Below are 19,855 nucleotides of genomic sequence, written 5' to 3' on the forward strand. Positions count from 1 at the left end.
ATCTATTTTCTACATTACACTTTGGATAGAAATACATTCAAAGCAACAATTATGTGTGAACTACCTTCGCTATTACAACTTTCGGTTTCATTTAGAAATAATAAAGGAGATCATACTCAATCACAATCAGACCAAATTATTTGGGTACTCTGAGTTTTAGAAAACTTAACTCAGAAGAATAGTATCAATAACATGGACATATGTCAGTAGACATTTTCAAAGATCACAGAGTCTTCCTTTCCACTGATTGCTTATAATGGGCCTAAAGTAATACTTACCCTAATATTCTATTCATCCCATGTCTAGCAGCATAGTGTAACGGAGTGTTGTGCTGATAGGGCTCTCCATAGGATGTATTTGGGTCAAGGGATTCTTTCAGCTGAGGATTATTCTCATATATTTGGCAAGCCAGGTTTTCATCACCATTGATGAGTGCTTTGCGGAATTTGGTGGTTGTATTTCCCATGTTTTGTTTTATTTTGATAGGCAGTGGCACTCTCGTCTTCAGTCACTTCTTGAATACTTCTACAACATGCTTCACATTCTGATGAAGAAGTCATTAAATTAGATTGTAACACAGTAATTACAAAGCAGTATCCTAAGAGATAATTACAGATATTAATAACATCTGGGAAGCAGATGAAGGGAATAAACAATATTACATGTTGCCAAATTTGACACATTTTCAACATTGGTCGAATTTCTTGTTAAAAATTTTTTTTCCCTGAGACAGGGTTTCTCTGTGTAGCTTTGGAGCCTATCCTGGCACTTGCTCTGTAAACCAGGCTGGCCTCGAACTCACAGAGATCTGACTTTGTCTGCCTTCCGAGTGCTGGGATTAAAGGTGTGTGCCACCACCACCTGGCCTTCTTGTTAAAATTTAATATTTTCCCATACAAAGACTATATGAGGTTGTAAAGCTGCACTTTACTTTAAAAAAAAGTTGTTGACATACACAGTAAACTTGTCTCTTCCCATGAGCAGGAACCAGTTGCACTGAGTTTTATGGCTAAATACACTTACTTGGTTGTCAACCTGATGACATTAAGAATCAATGAAAACCCAAGCAGCTGGGCACACCAGTGGAGAATGTTCTTGAATCATTTGAGGTAAGCAGAGGTACCCTAACATAAAAGCCCATGGAAGAAGGAAGCTTTTGCCTTCTCATTTTCCCTTTTGCCAGCAATCTGTCTTTCTGCTGTTGAGGCATTAATCTGCTGACATTAGAACCTACTTCTTCAGAGTTCTATGGAAGACCACCAGCTCTCCAGGAATACTCCATAACTCTAGCACCAGACTGGAACTACAGAGACATCCAGGCTCATTGACTGAATAACTAATAGATTCTTGACCTTTTGATCAAAAGATAAACTACTGTTGGACGACTAGGATTACAGCCTGTAAGCCACTCTAGTAACCCCTCCAACCACCACAAGCACTAACTCATAAACTCACACATGCATACTATTCTGTCAGCTCTGTCCCTTTAGAAAACCCCTACTAAAACACAGCCCCATTAAATATATGTAGGTATCACTCACTCAATTTGTGGGTTACTAAAAACGAACAAAAAGCTTTAGCCAATTAAGAACTACACAGTTCAGGGGCTGGAGAGATGGCTCAGTGGATAAGAACACTAGCTGGTCTTCCAGAGGCCCTGAGTTCAATTCCCAGCAACCACATGGCGACTCACAACCATCTGTAATAAGATCTGGTGCCCTCTTCTGACTTGCAGGGATATATGCAGACAGAACACTGTATACATAATAAATAAATAAATCTAAAAATCAATAACAACAACAACAAAAAACAAAAAAAACCCTACATGTCAGTTTTCCTGCTAAGTACTTACCAGAAAAAGACTTAAAATATAAATATATATATAACTATATATATAACTATACAACTTACTGATACTCAGATAATCACAACAAAGCAATAAATTGATCAGAAAGAGGAAATGGAGATAATGGTTATCCCACCTTTTAAAGTCATTAAATGTTCCTCTATAAAGCATCCTGAGCAAGGTTGAAAACAGTAAGTGTGTGTGCCCACGGCATGTGGGAAGAAGTCACGACGGCCATCACATGGGCAGTGTGGGGTGAGGGAGGGCAAAGCCAAGCCAGGAGAAACAGATCTGAAATGTGAAAGTCATACTTGCTGACACTACTTTTAAGCAGGTTATTTACCCCCGAAAATGTCGGTTTCCATCTGTACAATAAGGAAAGTTACTATTTCTCAGACACAGGTATACAGATCATAAGAGACAGTTACGGAAAGTATCTATCACAGACCTTGTTTAAAGGGTTAAATGCCAGAACACTCTATTCTACTAAGGACTCTTTCTGTAGCTATTGTTAAATTACTGTTGCTGTGATATGACTGTCCCCCCAAAAGACCCATTTGCTAGGTCATTAGACTGTGAAACTACTAGGAATGAATTATGACATTGAGAAACATTGAGACCCCATTCCCTTCTTCACTCTCTTCTGGCTGCCCTGCGACCCCGAGTTAAACAGAGCTCCTCTATTACATGCTCCCATCACAATTACCATGCCACCACAGGCCCTGATGCTTGGGGCCCTGAAACCTCTGAAACTGATCAAAAGTAAGCCCTTCCTCCCTTTTCCCAGGTATTTCATCAGGGTAGCAGAGTTACGACCAACATCAGCAACAAAGGAGACAGCATAAACAAAAGCAGGCATAGAATACGTATCCTATGGAAGAACTGGTAAGTATGCATCACATTTAGACTCTAGCACTGAACAGCAGGTGATAAAACTGAAAACAGAATGGAACAGATAAGGAACTTACAGTTTAATCTAAACGGACTGATAATTCAAAGTTTTCGTAGGGGCAGGGATATAATCATTTTATGATTCAGGGAATGTGAAATACTTCAGAAGGCAGAAAAGGAAATGCAAAGGATGTGGACTTTACCCCTTTTATTCAATGACTGGTGGAATACACAAGTATAGCTTTAAAAATCACTTGGAAAATAATGTTCATGTTGCACAATGAATTTTTTTACAAGGCAGTAACAATTTAAAAAATAATACAACTTGAATGATGGAAAAACCTTTAAGTTTCTTATAAAAATAGTAGTTCTCAAATAAGGCTATGTATCCTAGTAGCCTAGAGAAACCTCAAAGAATCCTACTGGATAGATTAAATTCCAGAGTGTCCAGGGGCTATACCTAGGCACTGGGGTTTAAAGATCCCCCAGTAATTTCAATATGCAGACATCACTGTTTTAAAAGCTCCTTCCAACTAACTGACTATCAGGGTAAGATATCACCAAGCCTATTTTAGAGACAGGAATTATGTGCTTACTATAGAAGTACATCTGGTTCACCGTTCTCCTCAATAAGGCCATAAATTAGCTGTTTACTGATGCTTCTGTTACTGGTTTTCCAAGTTTTAAAAATACAAATATGTTCATAGTAATTTTAAAAAAATGAATATTGACTTCCCTCATACAAAAACAAAACCCAGGCTCTAAGAACACAGGTCAATTGGGAGCATGTCTGTCAATCTTGCACTGCTCACAGGTTTGATTCTCAATGCAACAAGCCCTCGGGAGGTGGGGACAGGGGACTGTGAGTTCAAGGTCACCCCAGGCTGCACAGTGAAGTAGAAACCAGCCTGTGGAGCGTGAGCCTCCTACTTTAAAAACAGCCACAAAGAAAACCCAGTCCAGTTACCTGTATTATCACTGTTAAATAACTACTTTATGGATGTCTATATATTTGTATGCATATAAATATTAATTCATTAATTTGATCATACTACTTACAAAATAGTTGCTGAAATTTCAGCCTCACATACACTTCTTTATGTTCTCATCTCAAGTTGAAGAAGCAAATCCTCTCTCCCACATTCTATACTTCTCACATACATCACAGATTCTTCTGGGATCTTTCAGGGACATTCTATACTTTATTTTACTCTTTTGTTTAACGAAGTGCAGAGTAGTGTACTCATTCTCAGTAAAAGAATTTGGTTTGTTATATATGGTTCTAAGCATTCGACAATTTATTGTTTTTGTTACTGTGTTCTGAGATAGCATCTCACTAAGAAACCTATGCTGGTCTTCTCCTGACTTGCTGAAAGTTTAAGTGTGTGGCACTATGCTTGGTTTACATTATTCTTAATAAGACCTCCATTCAGCTTACTGTACATTTTTATCTCTATAAATGTAAAATATATTAGGTAGATTGTGAAGTATCTCTCGTAAGAATATGAAAACTTTCAGTTGTTTTGTTCTGAACTCCCTGATACAATGCTGCTTAACTATAAACATTTCCAGAACTGCATATTAGGTTAACAATATATTTCTTTGGTTTATATAAAAACATTATTTTAGCAAATGTTCTACAAGAACAATAATTTACATTAAGGATATACGTGTATATCCATGTGTACTTATATGGTATCATGGGGGTACACACACACACATCCTAACAAAGCAATGGTATCATACTTTAAATAGTTACAAGATAACTTTTTTTTAAAAAATCAATAATACTCTAAATGTGCACTAAATATTTCTGTTACTCATGCTGAAAGGCATAATGGCATCAAAAAGCTTTTCTGTGGCTTTGTTATTTTCAGGACTGTTTCATTTTTAAAATCTGATCAATAACCCTGCAAGTCTGCAGAAGCACGTCATTTAAAAGCATTAGTTCATGCCATTCAGAGTATCCTCAGAAGTCTTGATGAGAGCTTTGCCAGCTGGATCCTGATTCTTTTTTACAGGCAAAGCTGCTATTACCTGGAGCAACCATTCATTCTTTGTTTGAATCAAAACCCTTAAGTAAGAGTTTCTATGTAACATGTAATATTACATAAATGTATAAACTGGATTTACAGTACATTTCTTTTGATGGTGCTATTATAAATGGCACTTTAAAGGAAATCAAATGCTCAGAGGCTAGGGAAATGGCTCAGTTGGTAACATGCCTCCTGAGCAAGAATTCCCTAGAATACATGTAAATGGGTGTGCATATATGCAACCTTAGCATTCTGGGAGACAGAACAGATTCCTAGAGTACACTGGCTAGCAAGCCTACTTGATTAATTGAGCTCCAGTCCAGTTCAGAAAACTAGACTGGAAAGCAGTCAAGAAAGACATTCAGCATCAAACTCTGCTTCTGCACACATCTGCAGCATGTGCACCAGAGTGCTTACGTACACAGACTTACATGAATACCTCCACGCTCACTTTTAGTATATAGAGATATAATTCAACTTGCACACTGTCTTTGAATCCTGTGAACCTGTCAAATTTACTTCTTAGTCCTACAAGTTTGAAAAACCTAGATTTTGGAGGGTTGTCTATATCACTTACAGTTTTATTCCTTTTACTTCTTACTGTACCAACATTTTTTCTTCTTTTTTAATTAGTGGGCAGATAATTGAGGAGAAAAATGTTAGCACATATTTGAATAATTTCCCTAACACATCTGATAATATTAGGTGAATAAAGTTGAAAGGGTTTCTCTGTGTAGCTTTGGAGTCTGTCCTGGAACTCACTTTGTAGACCAGGCTGGCCTCAAACTCACAGAAATCTGCCTACCTCTGCCTCCTGAGTGATGGGATTAAAGGTGTGCACCACCACCACCCGGGGATATTAGATATCTTTGAAATATATGTTGAAATCCTTCATTGAAATGTCTCGTTGAGATGTCTCAGTGGCTAAAAGCACTTGCTCTTCCAGAGCATCTGAATTACAGTTACATATAACTCCAGCAGCAAGAGATCCCTCTCCTAGCCTTTCGAGCACCCACATATACATAGCATACACAAATAAAGAAACACACAAATAAAACAAATAAAAATAAATTTTTAGGCACTGAAGAGATGGCTTGCAGTTAAGAACACTCATTGCTCTTGCAGAAGACCCAAGTATGGCTCCAGGCACCCATATCAAATGGCTCATAACCACCTGTAACTCCAGCTCAGAGGTATCTAAAGCCCCTTTCTGGTCTCCATAGGCACCTACACTCACAGTGCGTACACAAAGACATATATGCATGTACATAAGAATAAAAATAATAAAACTAATCTTTTCCAAAAAGTACTTATTACTGTCACAGTTCATATTAATGTCAGACAACGTTGGTCATTTAATGAGGTACTAGATGCTCCCATACCAATGCTTAAAAAGACGATGAATTTTAAAGCTAAAGTAACTTAAATCTTATTCACTACAAGTTCTTGATACTTTCACTTTTGTTCTTGTGAGATCCACCTGTCTTGAATAAGTGTATCTACCCACCCTCTGCAGAGAAGACATTCTCTTAGAGCAAACAGAGACCATCAGAGAGAACTGTCAGCTTGACAGAAGACAGGGATCAACAGATGCTAGGGAGCCTAGCCCCAATGGGTATATCTCCATCACAGCTCTGACAACTTCCATATGATGGAAAGAACCAACTCCTGCAAGTTATCATCTGATGTGCATGCATACATGTGCACACACGCACACACACACTTATTTTAAATGTAGCACAACTAAGTAACTATTTTTCTTTGGGCATGGCCTTCAGTAAGAGCCTTGGATACTGAGTCTCTGATGAGCTTCTGTGGTAGGTTACATTGCACTAATGTTGTCACGATCCAGCACTAGAGGAATTAATTCGTCTGTACCATTCCAAAGGTAGACGATTCCAAGAAGCTTGTGCTTATCATCCCTTGTACTTCTTTTCTTTTCTAATTCTGCTTTGAATCCTTCTGCTGTAATCAATGTTAGCTTTGAATAACATGCTGAGTGCTGTGAGTCTGAATCACTTAAGCTTAGAGAACTTGATTTTTGTTTTATCACAGAGGAACAGGATATAGAGTCCACTCGTTCCCAAAAGTGCCCAAAAGAGAGAGAAAAAACAAAGCTTTGGATAAACTTAAGAGGGAAAACGTTTCTGGAGTCTAGATGTTGCTGTACCAACCAGCTCCACCTCTAGGCTGGTAAGACGAAAAGAGTTTAAGATGAGTGGGTATGATGGCTCAGCAGAAAAGAACACTGGCTGCCAAGTCTAACAAGCCAAATTCAATCGCTGAGATGCACATAGTAGGACAAGGGACTCTTGAAAGTTGTCCTCTGACCTCCACATATATACACATGCACACACGTAAGCAGACAGCTTAAGAGAGCCTGCTATCACTTGAACTAGGTACACAGGGACCTAGCCTTGCAGTCTAGATTGCTGTACATTTCTAGAACTATACATTTATAGGTCATGTCGGTCATAACTGTCCAGTCCTGACTCTAAGCTAAACCCTGTCACTGTCTGATACAGGGCTATTTCAGCCTCAGCATGCACTCTGCTGAACTGAAAATAGGCACGGGCTCAATGAACAGAACACAGATTTGGAGGTGGCTGCAGATTTAGGACACTTCTCTATAGGCCTTAAACTATGAAAAACATCAGTGACATTAGCTGGACTGCCTGGGTAATATGAAATGCCACAGGAAAGAGCTGATTCCCTGATGAAATGATCTGTATTGGGTTGCTGATCAATTTTGTACTCCTAATACAAGACTAGCAGCATCCCTAACGTGTTGGTCTTCCAAGCTGGAGAGGGAACATAACAAGAAGTATGACCCTATCTATGACTTACAAACACCCTGTCATAAGTATCCTAATGAAAAGGAATATTCCTCCTTTTATAGAAAAACTTAATTTTAGGTAAAGGAAGAGTTTAATCGAGAGGAAATATGCACAATCTACAGAAAGTACTTAGAAGAGGACATGATTTAACAGGTACATGATCTAAAAGAATATAGAATATACATTTACAATATAATTTCAACATTTAATTCATTGATTTTACAAGATGACATTCACAGTCCTTTATAAAATAAAAAATGAGCTAAAAATATCTTCCTCCATTGTATTCTAATGCATTTTTAAGTACCTATCAACCTTTAAAATCCTTTCTCTGGCAAGAGTCACTCAACTGTTTTGAAGAAATTCTCTCTACCACAATTATGGCATGGTTTACAGGACATTTACTTCAGGAGTAGAAGAATTCAAGAAATAATAGTTTTCCAAAGCTGATACTGAAACAATTAGGCACAACTCATTGGAGAAGTGCCTTGCACGGCAAGATTACAAATGTTCTTTTGGCCTACCTTTTCAGGACCTGCTCCTGCCTGATGAATAAAACAAGCACACGAGAGAAATTCCTGCCTCTTCTCAGAGTCAAGCTTATAAATTACCCTGCATTTAAACTCGTTTCCCTCCCTCCTCTCTTGCTGCTTCAATGAAAGCACATCATTTGCAGAACAGAGACAGTGTTCTATTTACCTGTGTATAGTCTTCCTTTTTCAATTATTCGTTCATTTGCCTTGTCCTCTTTCCACAGTACTAACTGCTTATAATCCAGAAACGATGCCAGTCTGAACATGTTCTATTACCATCTATCCAACAGAACAAACAGAACAAACAAACTCTCTCACAGGATGGCCTTCTCAATAAATGCTTGATCAAGTGTATATTTACTCTAGAAAAAAAGTGAATTTCAACCCTCCCCAAAAGCTCACACTGGAGTCAAATTCCAGCCATACTAATGAACTGAACAAACAGTTCTTAAAAGATGAAACACAAAATGTCCAATAAATGTGGGAAAACTGTTCAACATCACTAGCAATCAGGGAAGCATAAACTAAAACTGAGTTTCCATAGCCTCCCCCCAGTCAGACTGGCACTCATAAGAAAAGAACATATATTGGTGGGGCTGCAGACAAAAGGGAACTCTTACTCAGTGCTGGAGAGAATGTAAATTAATTCAGCCACCGTGAAAATCAGTATGGAGACTCCTCAAAAGACAAAAATTACATCTATCACATGACTCAGCTATGCCTACCAAGTATTTACTCTAAGAATTCCAAGTCAGCATCACTGAGATACTTGTACATTGTTGAATAATGCATCATTATTCACAATAGGTAAATTATGAATCAACTTGTGTGTAACATATGAATGGACAGACAAGATACTATGTGCATCTATAATGGAATTTTAACCAGCTATGAAGAAGCACAAGTGTCATTTGCAGGGAAATGGATGCAATTGGAGATTATTGTGTTAAACAAATAAATATCATGATCTCTTATTTATAGATTTTACTTTATATTTAAATGCATAAAATCATGTATGTAGAGATGACATGGAAACAGAAATGAAATTGTTTAGGAGAATGAAGGGGACTAATAGGAGGGTACAAGGTTATGTGTGTGCTGGGAAGACAGGGTCAGGTACAATATGTCTATCCTTATGAAATTCAGCAAAATGTATAATGAATATATGCCCAAAAAAGAATAAACAATCTATACCTAATTAATCAATCTATGCACATGTTTTGCTGACTATAACAAAAATTATCACCTAGGAATCAATTCATTACTTTTTGAAGTTTTATGAGGCCTTTACACTAACTTGTAAAAACATATATGAAACTTGAGAGATGTGTTCACTTCAGTATTCATCTTTATTTCAAAGAGGATGTAAACACTTGGATCAGACCATCACTGATATTTATGTAAACTAACCAAACAAAGAAAAAGGGCTGGAGATGGCTTAGTAGATAAAAGTGTTCCCTCCCCAAACACGATAGCCTGGGACCTGAGTTCAATCCCTGGAGTTATCTTAAATGAGGAAGGAGAGAACCCACTCCATAAAAGTGTCCTTTGAACTATACATGAGCTCCAGGGTATGGGTGCCAGTCCTCAAAACATATACACATACAAAAAATAATAACAATAATAAATGGAATTTTTTTTTGGTTTTACGAGACAAGGTTTCTCTGTACTGTTTTGGAGGCTGTCGGTCCAGCCTGGCCTCGAACTCATAGAGATCTGCCTGCCTCTGCCTCCCGAGTGCTGGGATTAATGGCATGCGCCACCACTGCCTGGCAAATGGAATTATTTTTGAGACAGGGTCTCACTATGTAATTCTGGCTGATCTTGAACTCAAAAGTATCCAACTGCCTTTGCCTCGTGAGTGCTGAAATTAAAGCCATGTGTCACTATACCCAGCTAATAAAAACTTTTAGAGAAAAAAGTCTTATAAAAGACTGCAAATTTAGACTATGTAAACATAAAAATGGTAAAGGACAAATTTCAACTCAACAGCTGAGCTTTGTTTATCTCTGAAGAAATGAAACTGATAGTCAGAAGTGGTAGGACAGGGCTATAATCCCGGCATTCAGTAGGCTGAGGCACAGGACTTCCAGAAGTTTGAAGGCAGCAATAAATTAAAGTGAGCTCCATGAAAAAAAGAACGGCTCCAGGGGAGGGGAGTGAAGAGGAGGGAAAAAGGAGAATGGGGAAAGAAGAGGTGAGGAGGAAGGGAAAGTAGGGAAGGGAAGAGGAAAGGAAGAAACAGATGGCAGGTTACACGCTTACTATCATGGAGTTAAATTTCAGATGCTAATGAAAATGCTGCATAGCAAGACACGTGTAGCTGCCAGAGTAAGAGGTCCATACCCTTTCTCCTGCTCCTGGCAGCACCAGTTACGTCTGAGAGGAAGATGAGCATTGAAGAGACTTGTTATGGAGTTTGCTTTCAACATGGCAAGGTTAGCCATTTGAGCAAGAAACTGCTCTTGCCTGGACTGCTTGACTGTTGCTGTATAAACTGGATATGCAGGACCCACAGGAAAGTGACTGCTGAACTCAGACAGTCCTTCAGGGTTCCTGCTTCATGGAAAAGTCTACCAGACTTTCTGCAGGACACAGAAAAATGACTGACAGACTGCCAATGCAGATGGACAGTTTGAAATTTCCTGCTTTGCTGAGAAGTGTTCCAGACACACTGTGGCCTATGGGCTGAAGATGGATGCCCCAACGTTACAGAGGAACTTCGGGTGACTGTCCAGGCAGTAAGATGTCTCTGTCAATCCTAGTGTTTATGTAGTATCCTTCTGTGGTCTTTGGTGGAGTTGAAGACAGACAGTTGTAGTTATAGTTTTCCTTAGTTATGATAAAAGATAAGCTACATATAAGACTTTAGATTCACAAAGATAGGATAGATGATACTTTCTTTAAATCTTACTAAATGTTAATGGACAAAATATTATAACTATGTTCTTACTTGATAACTGTTCTGTTATATAATATGACTATGTTAAAGTTAAAACCTTTCTTTTTATTTATACAGAAAAGAGGAGATGATGGGAGATGTCATTCTGTAAATCTGTCTCTTATTGGTTGTTGAATAAAGCACTTTTGGCCAGTAGGAAAGCAAAACAGGTGGGACTAGGAGTCAAGGAGGATTCTGGGAAGGAGAGGCAGAGTCAGACACTCCGGTAAGAGAAATACTTAGATTAACAATTATGGGTTAATGCCGGGCGGTGGTGGCACACGCCTTTAATCCCAGCACTCGGGAGGCAGAGGCAGGCGGATCTCTGTGAGTTCGAGGCCGGGCTGGACCGATAGCCTCCAAAACAATACAGAGAAACCCTGTCTCGTAAAAACCAAAAAAACAAACAAACAAAAAAAACAATTATGGGTTAAATACTTAAGTCAGAGCTAGCCAGTAAGAAACAAGCAAACAGCCAACAGCTTCATAATTAAAATTTAAAAAGAAAAAGAAAATGCTGCATAGCACAGCTTAAACATATGTACAGAAGTGAACTTCTACAAAGACCAAACTCCTGTGTTCATAAGGAGATAATCAGGGTAAGACTTATTTTCACAGCATATATACTGTCTCTCTCTCATTTGATTCATACAACTCCCCCTGCATTTTACAATAAACTAATAAAACACTAGATAGGTTCTAGAAGCTTAGTTATTTTGGAAAGGGTTAAATAGTGAACTGAGAAAATTCTAGAGAAAAGCCCCAGCTTGAATCCTGGCTTTCCCATTTTTAGTCTATTTTATGTATAGACATTTGAATTTTGGCTAGCACCTAGAATTCATTTATAGTCCCATACATCTTTATTTGCTAATACTAAATCTTAAGTGTTAAGTACATTTTATTGCTATAAGAATCAAATATAATTAAAGTTTTTCTCAAGTCTGTGGGTTACAAAGCCCACACACCTAAATTATCTCAAATTAGAAACTCTCTAGTATCAGAAAACAAAACTTGAATCGCATTTCTACTTAGTTTCGAATTTCACTTTATATCCCATACATCTTAATGTAGTAGTGAAGGACCACATAGGAATATAACAGCATTACAGTTAACAACGTTATGAAGATTTGAGTCTTTTTTTTTTTTTTTTTTTTTTTTTTTGGTTTTTCGAGACAGGGTTTCTCTGTATTGTTTTGGAGGACATCCTAGAACTCGCTCTGTAGACCAGGCTGGCCTCGAACTCACAGAGATCTGCCTGTCTCTGCCTCCCGAGTGCTGGGAATGAAGGCGTGTGCCACCATCGCCCGACAAATATTTGAGTGTTAATCTACCACTGCCACCCTATATCCCGAACAGTTAGAACAAAATGACCTTAGGTGCTACAATAACTCTTTCAAATTGAAAAGTTAGAGTATAATTCACAATACAATCTGACAATAGGACTAATTACTTAAAAAACCTAAGGCATTGTGATGGTTATATCAAGTACACAGATTTGAAGACTTATGGGGTCAAAAGAAATGGAATTACGGTCAAGATCCCTCTGTATAACCCAAGTGATTCAAATAAAGAAGCTAAGAAACACCGGCTACATAGAGCTAAAATCCAGGAAAGGCTCAACTACCATGGCCTCAAAACTCTCAATTCAAGTTTAAAAGGTAGAAATCACTATTGATTTTTCTTGAAAACCTGAAAAAAAAGTATGGCGTTATAACTCCTGATATAAGTCACCTAAAGGCAAGATATATGTCAATATCTTTCTATGAGTGTTAGAAAGCACCACAGCCAATGATAGTAATGAATAATGCATACAAATCACAAGGGATGAAAAGATGTTTTCTCACTCCCCGAAATACATAAAGTTGGGAACTATAATTTATTCAAGGGGGACATTACCTCCTCCCAAAAAGAATCAGTAATTTTCAAAAACAAACAAAAAACATAAGACATGAATTTTTAAATGGGAGAAACAGAACAATTAAATATTCAAAGTAAAGATTTAGATGTGATTTTCTGGTTAACTTATCAGAAAAAAAGCTATACTTTTTTTAGATATATAAACTCATGGGGGAAAAGTACTTTGGGACCACCTACCATATGCCAGGTTATTCTATGTAGCACAAATTCTAATAGGTATTAATAATAAAAACTCAGAGTAAAAACTGAATGATTGGAGAAGCAAAGTGGCCAGCCACTAGAGAGTTCTTACCTCTACCAATGCTCAGACCAAAAGGGCGATCCTGTCCTCAGGCTGCCTCCTCAGACTGCCTCCTCAGACTGCCCCCTCAGACTGCCTCCTCAGACTGACAGCCTCCTCAGACTGACTGCCCCCTCAGACTGACTGCCCCCTCAGACTGACTGCGCCCTCAGACTGACAGCCTCCTCAGACTGACTGCCTCCTCAGAATGACAGCCTCCTCAGACTGACTGCCTCCTCAGACTGCCTCCTCAGACTGACAGCCTCCTCAGACTGACTGCCTCCTCAGACTGCCTCCTCAGACTGACTGCCTCCTCAGACTGACTGCCCCCTCAGACTGACTGCCCCCTCAGACTGACTGCCTCCTCAGACTGACTGCCTCCTCAGACTGACTGCCCCCTCAGACTGACTGCCCCCTCAGACTGACTGCCTCCTCAGACTGACTACCTCCTCAGACTGACTGTCTCCTCAGACTGACTGCCCCCTCAGACTGACTGACTTCTCAGACTGACAGCCTCCTCAGACTGACTGTCTCCTCAGACTGACTGCCCCCTCAGACTGACTGACTCCTCAGACTGACTGCCTCCTCAGACTGACTGCCCCCTCAGACTGACTGCCCCCTCAGACTGACTGCCTCCTCAGACTGACTACCTCCTCAGACTGCCTCCTCAGACTGACAGCCTCCTCAGACTGACTGCCCCCTCAGACTGACTGACTCCTCAGACTGACTGCCTCCTCAGACTGACTACCTCCTCAGACTGCCTCCTCAGACTGCCACCTCAGACTGTCCCCTCAGACTGCTATGAGCTCCTGTCTCCTCCCACCTTATATTCCTCTCTCCGCCCAGCCATATCCCTCCTGTCTCCACCCTTCCTTAGTGCTGGGATAAAAGGCGTGTCACTCCTTTGGCTGAGTTGTTTCTCTTTTAGCCTGGATCAATTTTGTGTAGCCCACGGTGGCCTTGAACTAACAGAGATCTGTCTGCCCCTCTCTCCCAAGTACTGGAATTAAGGGTGTGAACCACCACTGCCTGGCTTCTATAAGCTAACTAGTGTGGCTTTGCACTCTGATCTTCAGGCAAGGCTTATTTGTTAGATCGTAAACAAGATATCAGCACAAATTGCAGAACAAAGCAACTGAATCACAGACCCAGGGAATTTACACTTTGCACACGTAACATAAAGTGCCATTTCCAAACTATCAAACTAGGAAAGGAAGAATGTAGCAATGCTTAAGAGTAATCAGGGAAGACTTTGTCAAGTGACGTTTGCATAAACAGCTAAAGCAGGGAGGCAGTCAGGCACCGCCTGCAGGTAAAACTATCCCAGATAAAAAGAACAACCGTGGATGTGTAAGCACAGAAGGCCTTCTCCCCTCTTCTGATGGGGATATAAAAGATCTTGAACAAGAAACCTGGGCTGATCCTGGTATTCACCAGGTGCCCTCCCGACTCTATCTCCTGTCTCTTGCCTATCCTTTCCTCAATGCACACTCCCCCTCTGAGGGCAGCTGGACCTGACAGATGCCCCAGCAATGTGGGATATTGACAGACTGTGGTGAGGAGAGTGAGGAGGGAGTCAGAGAATGAACAGGAGCAGGTAAGTTCTTGGAAGGTTCCTTTAAGCTACCTAATTTTTATTCTGGGTGAAAAGGAAAGCACTGGAGGTTTTTTGCAAGGAGCAAGTGACCTGTTACATTTAACCTGGCTGGCTGAGTGATGGGAAGACCAGTGGGGGTGGGGAAAGAAGAAGCAGACCATTTATGAGGTAGCCGTAGTAACCCCAGTGAAGGCTGAGAGCAGGTAGCTTGAATGTAGAAGTCGCAGGGATGGTGAGGAGCACTGACTCCAGCTCGGGATGTGCTCTGGAAGTAGGAACAGAAAGTTTGCCAACGCCCTGGAAGTGGAGTACGGGTGGGAAGGACCACAGCGCTTGTCAAAGCGTCTGAAGGATGGAGAAATGGCGGTGGAAGCCTGTGAGCAGCGCAGCTTGATGAGAAGTGGGAGAGTGACTTACATCTGAGACACTTACTAGATGCATACACACACACAAACATTCAGACATGTAGCGTAAATTCTAAGTGGTCTTAACAATAAAAACTCAGAGTCAGCTATCAGGGGGGTGAAAGCTGAGGGATCACAGAAGCAGAGTGGCCGGTCACTAGAGTTCTTACCTCTACCAATGCTCAGACCAAAGGGGCGACCCTGTCCCTACAAATCGACAGACTGCCTCTGGGACTGAATCCTCAGACCGCTTCCTCAGACTGACTGCCCTGCCTTACTTCCTCTCTCAGCCCAAACACATCCCTTCCTTTTCCCACCTCCTTAGAGCTGGGATTAAAGATGTGAGCCACCACCGCCTGGCTCTGTTTCTTTTAGACTGGATCAATTTGGGTAGCCCAGCGTGGCCTTGAACTAACAGGGATCTATCTGCCCCTGTCTCCCGAGTGCTGGGATTAAAGGTGTGTTCCACCACTGCCTGACCTCTATGGCTAATTAGTGTGTCTAGCTCTGCACTCTGATCTTCAGGCAAACTTTATTTGTTAGATCATTAACAAAATAATCACCACAAGATAGATGCTGAAGTGAAAAGTCTAAAGATAAGATTTGCCAATTTGCAATGTATACATAGAAATTACTTTTATAAAATATTATATAAAGTGACTTATTTCCCGTATGTAGATAGTTTTCCAATGAAAAAAGTTAAGATTTTCTCTTAACTGTCTAATGAGCATTATTCATTATTTAATACCCATGTTAAATGAGAGCCAGAAAATCAATTATGGCAACAAATATATATATAACCCAAGCAAGAGTATATAAAGCATCAAAACAAAGTCAATGTGAGCTTCAGGTTACAAAATGGAACACTGACATCATAGTATGGGCTCTATTCAATGTGTAGCTGAGGCTACCAACATACTAACTGGATGGGTCGGCCTCTTTAAGCCATATTCTGACCAGCAGACAGATGACTCTCCCAGAGAAATGCACTCTACTTCCAATCCAGCATGATACTACACCAATCTGCCTATCCCTGGGGAACAGGCAAAGACACTGCTGGCTGACAGAACACTTGCTCCTCACTCGGTTCCACAAGGTAACGATAACGCATCATCGGGAGAAAAGCCTGGCAGCTCTGCCTTCACTCTGTACCTGTCTCTTTCTTTGGGTCAGACTCCTGCTCAGCTCTATGGAGGTATATTAATAACTTAAAGACAATCTGTCCAAAAACTGATACCAAAAAGTCAATTAGTTCTACATTTATCTAACCAGTCTCACTCCCTATCAAGGCTGAAAGCACAAAGAGTAATTAAAGTATTTTACCATCAATCTTAAAAGCCCTGTCCCACACCTCAGCCTGCCCTCACTGTCCTAAACCTACAGTCACCTTGGACTTGAGAAACAGTGAAGACTTGCAGACAGATCACCCCAGGATGGAAACTGAGGCTGCTTCTCACTAGCAATAGGAAATATCTGTTCAAATGATAAGGGCTTCTCCAGTGTCCCTTACAGGAATAGAATTAGAGATTATAACCCACTGGAACACTGTGACCTACACGCTCCTACAGAGGACCAGGGTTGGTTACCAGCACTCACACTGGGCAGATCACAACCATCCGTAACTCCAGCCCCAGGAAATTTGATCCTCTTTTCTCGCCTCTATGGGCACCTGCACAGATGCACGAGTTTAAAAAATCATTTAAAAATAAAATGGTACTCATCAGAGTTCCTCATCTAAAGCACAAAACAGAAATGAATTGAGAACTTTCTAAAACTCTTCAAGTAACATTCTAGAGACACAGGGAGAAAGAATTTAACTTCATACACTAGATAACAGAAATCCTAGCAGTACCTAGAAACTTATTGGGAAAGAACTTCCAGGCCCCCACCAGATGCCCAGGACCAGAAACTCAGAAGCGGGGCCCAGCATTCTGTGTATTAATAAGCTATCTAGATGACTCTGATGCATGGCCAACATGGAGAATTCTAGCTTAGAGCACTAAGGCTCTGTTTTCTCAAGGAGTCAGATGAAAAAGACTATTGGATCGTATAATCTTTGAACACTGGAATCGTATTTTCTACTCTCTCTTGACATAAGCATCTGACATTTAATAAATTTTCTTGAGTAGTTAAGAAAAATCACATGTTCCCACTTCCTGAATTGCCCTACTTATCATCATTATATGATATCAAATTATCAGTCTACCCTTTATTCTAATCTCCCTTCTTAGTCCTCCATGTTATATATAAAAAATGTTTTTCCACTCAGAATATCATGTTATATGCTTTAGTGTTAGATCTGTGGATGCCATGTCAAATCAAGTTTGGGATATTAATTTCATGTGCCCACATTAGTCCCATACCAAGAACACCTCTTTTCAGAAGTAGAGAAACCCTGAGCTGAAATAGCTATCCAATTTAAATGATTTGCTACATTTATTTAAATGATTAGTTAGGAACAGGAAATCATCTTTATTTTTACAGTTGATTTGGGGAATTAAACATATCATCAAAACTACCAATGCCTTACTTATTGGCAACAGTGCACTCCCTTTTCTTACCCCTTATTCTGAACATTGAATATGGCAGGGGAAAAGAAGAATCTTAACATCAGTAAGTGTTACTCAACTGCCCAACAGCATGGCATACCAGGCCAGCATCTTGTCTCCTACTGTCTGATCAGTTCAGTACTATGTTTCCCAGAAAGTAATCTCAGCATGCTTTACTCATGTAATGTGACAATTTTCTGACCAACACTTATCTTCCTGATTATACTCCATCCCACACAAAGAGTACCTGTAGAAAATCCAGGGTAGAGTTGGTTGATACTTTCTGTCCTCAACTGAAAACTATTTTAATTGTATTCTAATCTTATTTGACAAGATTTCTGAGGCAGAGGCAACATACAGATAATATGGAGTCAAGGGGAAGGCAGTGTAGAATACACAGAAAGAACCTGGGTTTGAAAATATTAGACTTAAGGGTTTTGGTTTTTTGGTTTTTTTGTTTTGTTTTGTTTTGTTTTTTTTGGTTTGTTTGTTTGTTTTTTGTCGGGGCAGGGTTTCTCTGTATTGCTTTGGAGGCTGTCCTGGAACTAGCTCTTGTAGACCAGGCTGGCCTTGAACTCACAGAGATCCTCCTGCCTCTGCCTCCCGAGTGCTGGGATTAAAGGCGTGTGCCACCACCGCCCAGCTTGGACTTAAGTATTTTTTAAAAACTTCTAAAATTACATTGGTTTATGTATGTTTACAAACACATTTTGAGTTATGTGCACTGTCAAAGGAAAACTTGCAGGAGTTGGTCCTCCCTTTCCACCATGTAATTCCTGAGGAATGATGTCGTGTTGGGAGGCCTAGTGGCAAGCTCTAGCTAACCAGCCCTTAGCATAAGCCTTAATTCAAGCTCTGTTGCCCTCACTTTATAAGACAGGACCAATATACTATCTTATACTGTTGATATCCAGACTATATTATACAAACACAAAGTTCTAGAGAATAGGCATATATTTTCACACAAATTTAATATCTAATAAATACGGAACATATGTTCATGTATCAGACGAACTTCCATTCTTTCTAGATCCTATACCTGATTAACTTCATCAAACAGCAAACATGATCTTGCCCAGTTCTACTTTAGAATATTATAAAGGTAACTTGCCCTAAAGAAAATTCTTTGCAAAAGCTAGCACTTAAAAACCATCATAGCTCCCCAACTCAAGTTATATGATGACTAACTTGATCAGAGGATAAGCTTACCACCTAAAACTGTACTTCAGTGTTTACCTGCTTTCCTGGTTACGTGATAAACTCCTTGAGAACAAGAGCCATATCACACTCAAGGCTAGTTTGTTTGTCTTCATGGTGCTATAGGATAAACTTAGGGCTCTGCACTTGCTAGGCAAGAGCTCTGCCCCTGAGCCTTGTTCAGTTTGTTTTTTAAAGATTTATTTATTTATTTGTTATGTATACAGTGTTCTGTCTGCATGTATGCCTGCAGGCCAGAAGAAGGCATCATTACAGATGGTTGTGAGCCACCATGTGGTTGCTGGGAATTGAACTCAGGACCTCTGGAAGAGCAGTCAGCACTCTTAACCTCTGAGCCAATTTTTATTAATACTTATATCGGTTATTATTATTTGTGTGTGTGTGTGTGTGTGTATGCTATATGTGTGTAGGTGGTCATAGTAGCCAGAAGTGAGTAAAGGATTTTTAAAAATTTATTTTTATTTCATGTGCATTGGTATTTTGCCTGTGTGTTAAGTTTGTGTGAGGGTGTCAGATTCCCTGAAAATGGAGTTACAGATAGTTGTGAGCAGCCATGTGGGTGCTGGGAATTGAACCCGGGTTTGCTGGAAGGGCAGCCAGTGTTCTAACTGCTGAGCCATTTCTCCAGCCCCAGTCTTATTTAGCGTTTTTGTTTTGTTATTTTTGTTGTCATTGTTTTGTTTTTTTAGTTTTTCCAGACAGGTTTCTCTGTGTAGCTTTGGAGCCTGTTCTGGGACCAGCTCTTGTAGACCAGGCTGGTCTCGAACTCACAGAGATTCGTCTACCTCTGCCTCTAAAGTACTGGG

The 19,855-nt window shown here is 39.9% G+C and overlaps 1 protein-coding gene across 6 annotated transcripts in view; it reads right to left on the reverse strand.

Annotated features, from left to right (window-relative positions):
* Ankib1 (ankyrin repeat and IBR domain containing 1) overlaps positions 1–19,855 on the reverse strand; it is a 108,545-nt gene that overhangs the window by 83,127 nt on the left and 5,563 nt on the right. For 4 of the 6 annotated variants that reach the window (XM_040728713.1, XM_040728712.1, XM_040728711.1 and 1 more), the window contains exon 2: positions 279–544. In XM_040728713.1, the coding sequence (XP_040584647.1) occupies positions 279–466 (188 nt within the window). In that variant the 5' untranslated portion in view covers positions 467–544. Of the gene's footprint in view, positions 1–278; positions 545–1,982; positions 2,111–8,309; positions 8,327–19,855 lie in introns of those variants that run through there. The other 2 variants (XM_013123188.3, XM_040728710.1) reach the window with 2 other exon arrangements.

Source organism: Mesocricetus auratus, unplaced genomic scaffold (assembly GCF_017639785.1).
Source record: "Mesocricetus auratus isolate SY011 unplaced genomic scaffold, BCM_Maur_2.0 Super-Scaffold_100019, whole genome shotgun sequence".
Taxonomy (NCBI): Eukaryota; Metazoa; Chordata; class Mammalia; order Rodentia; family Cricetidae; genus Mesocricetus; species Mesocricetus auratus.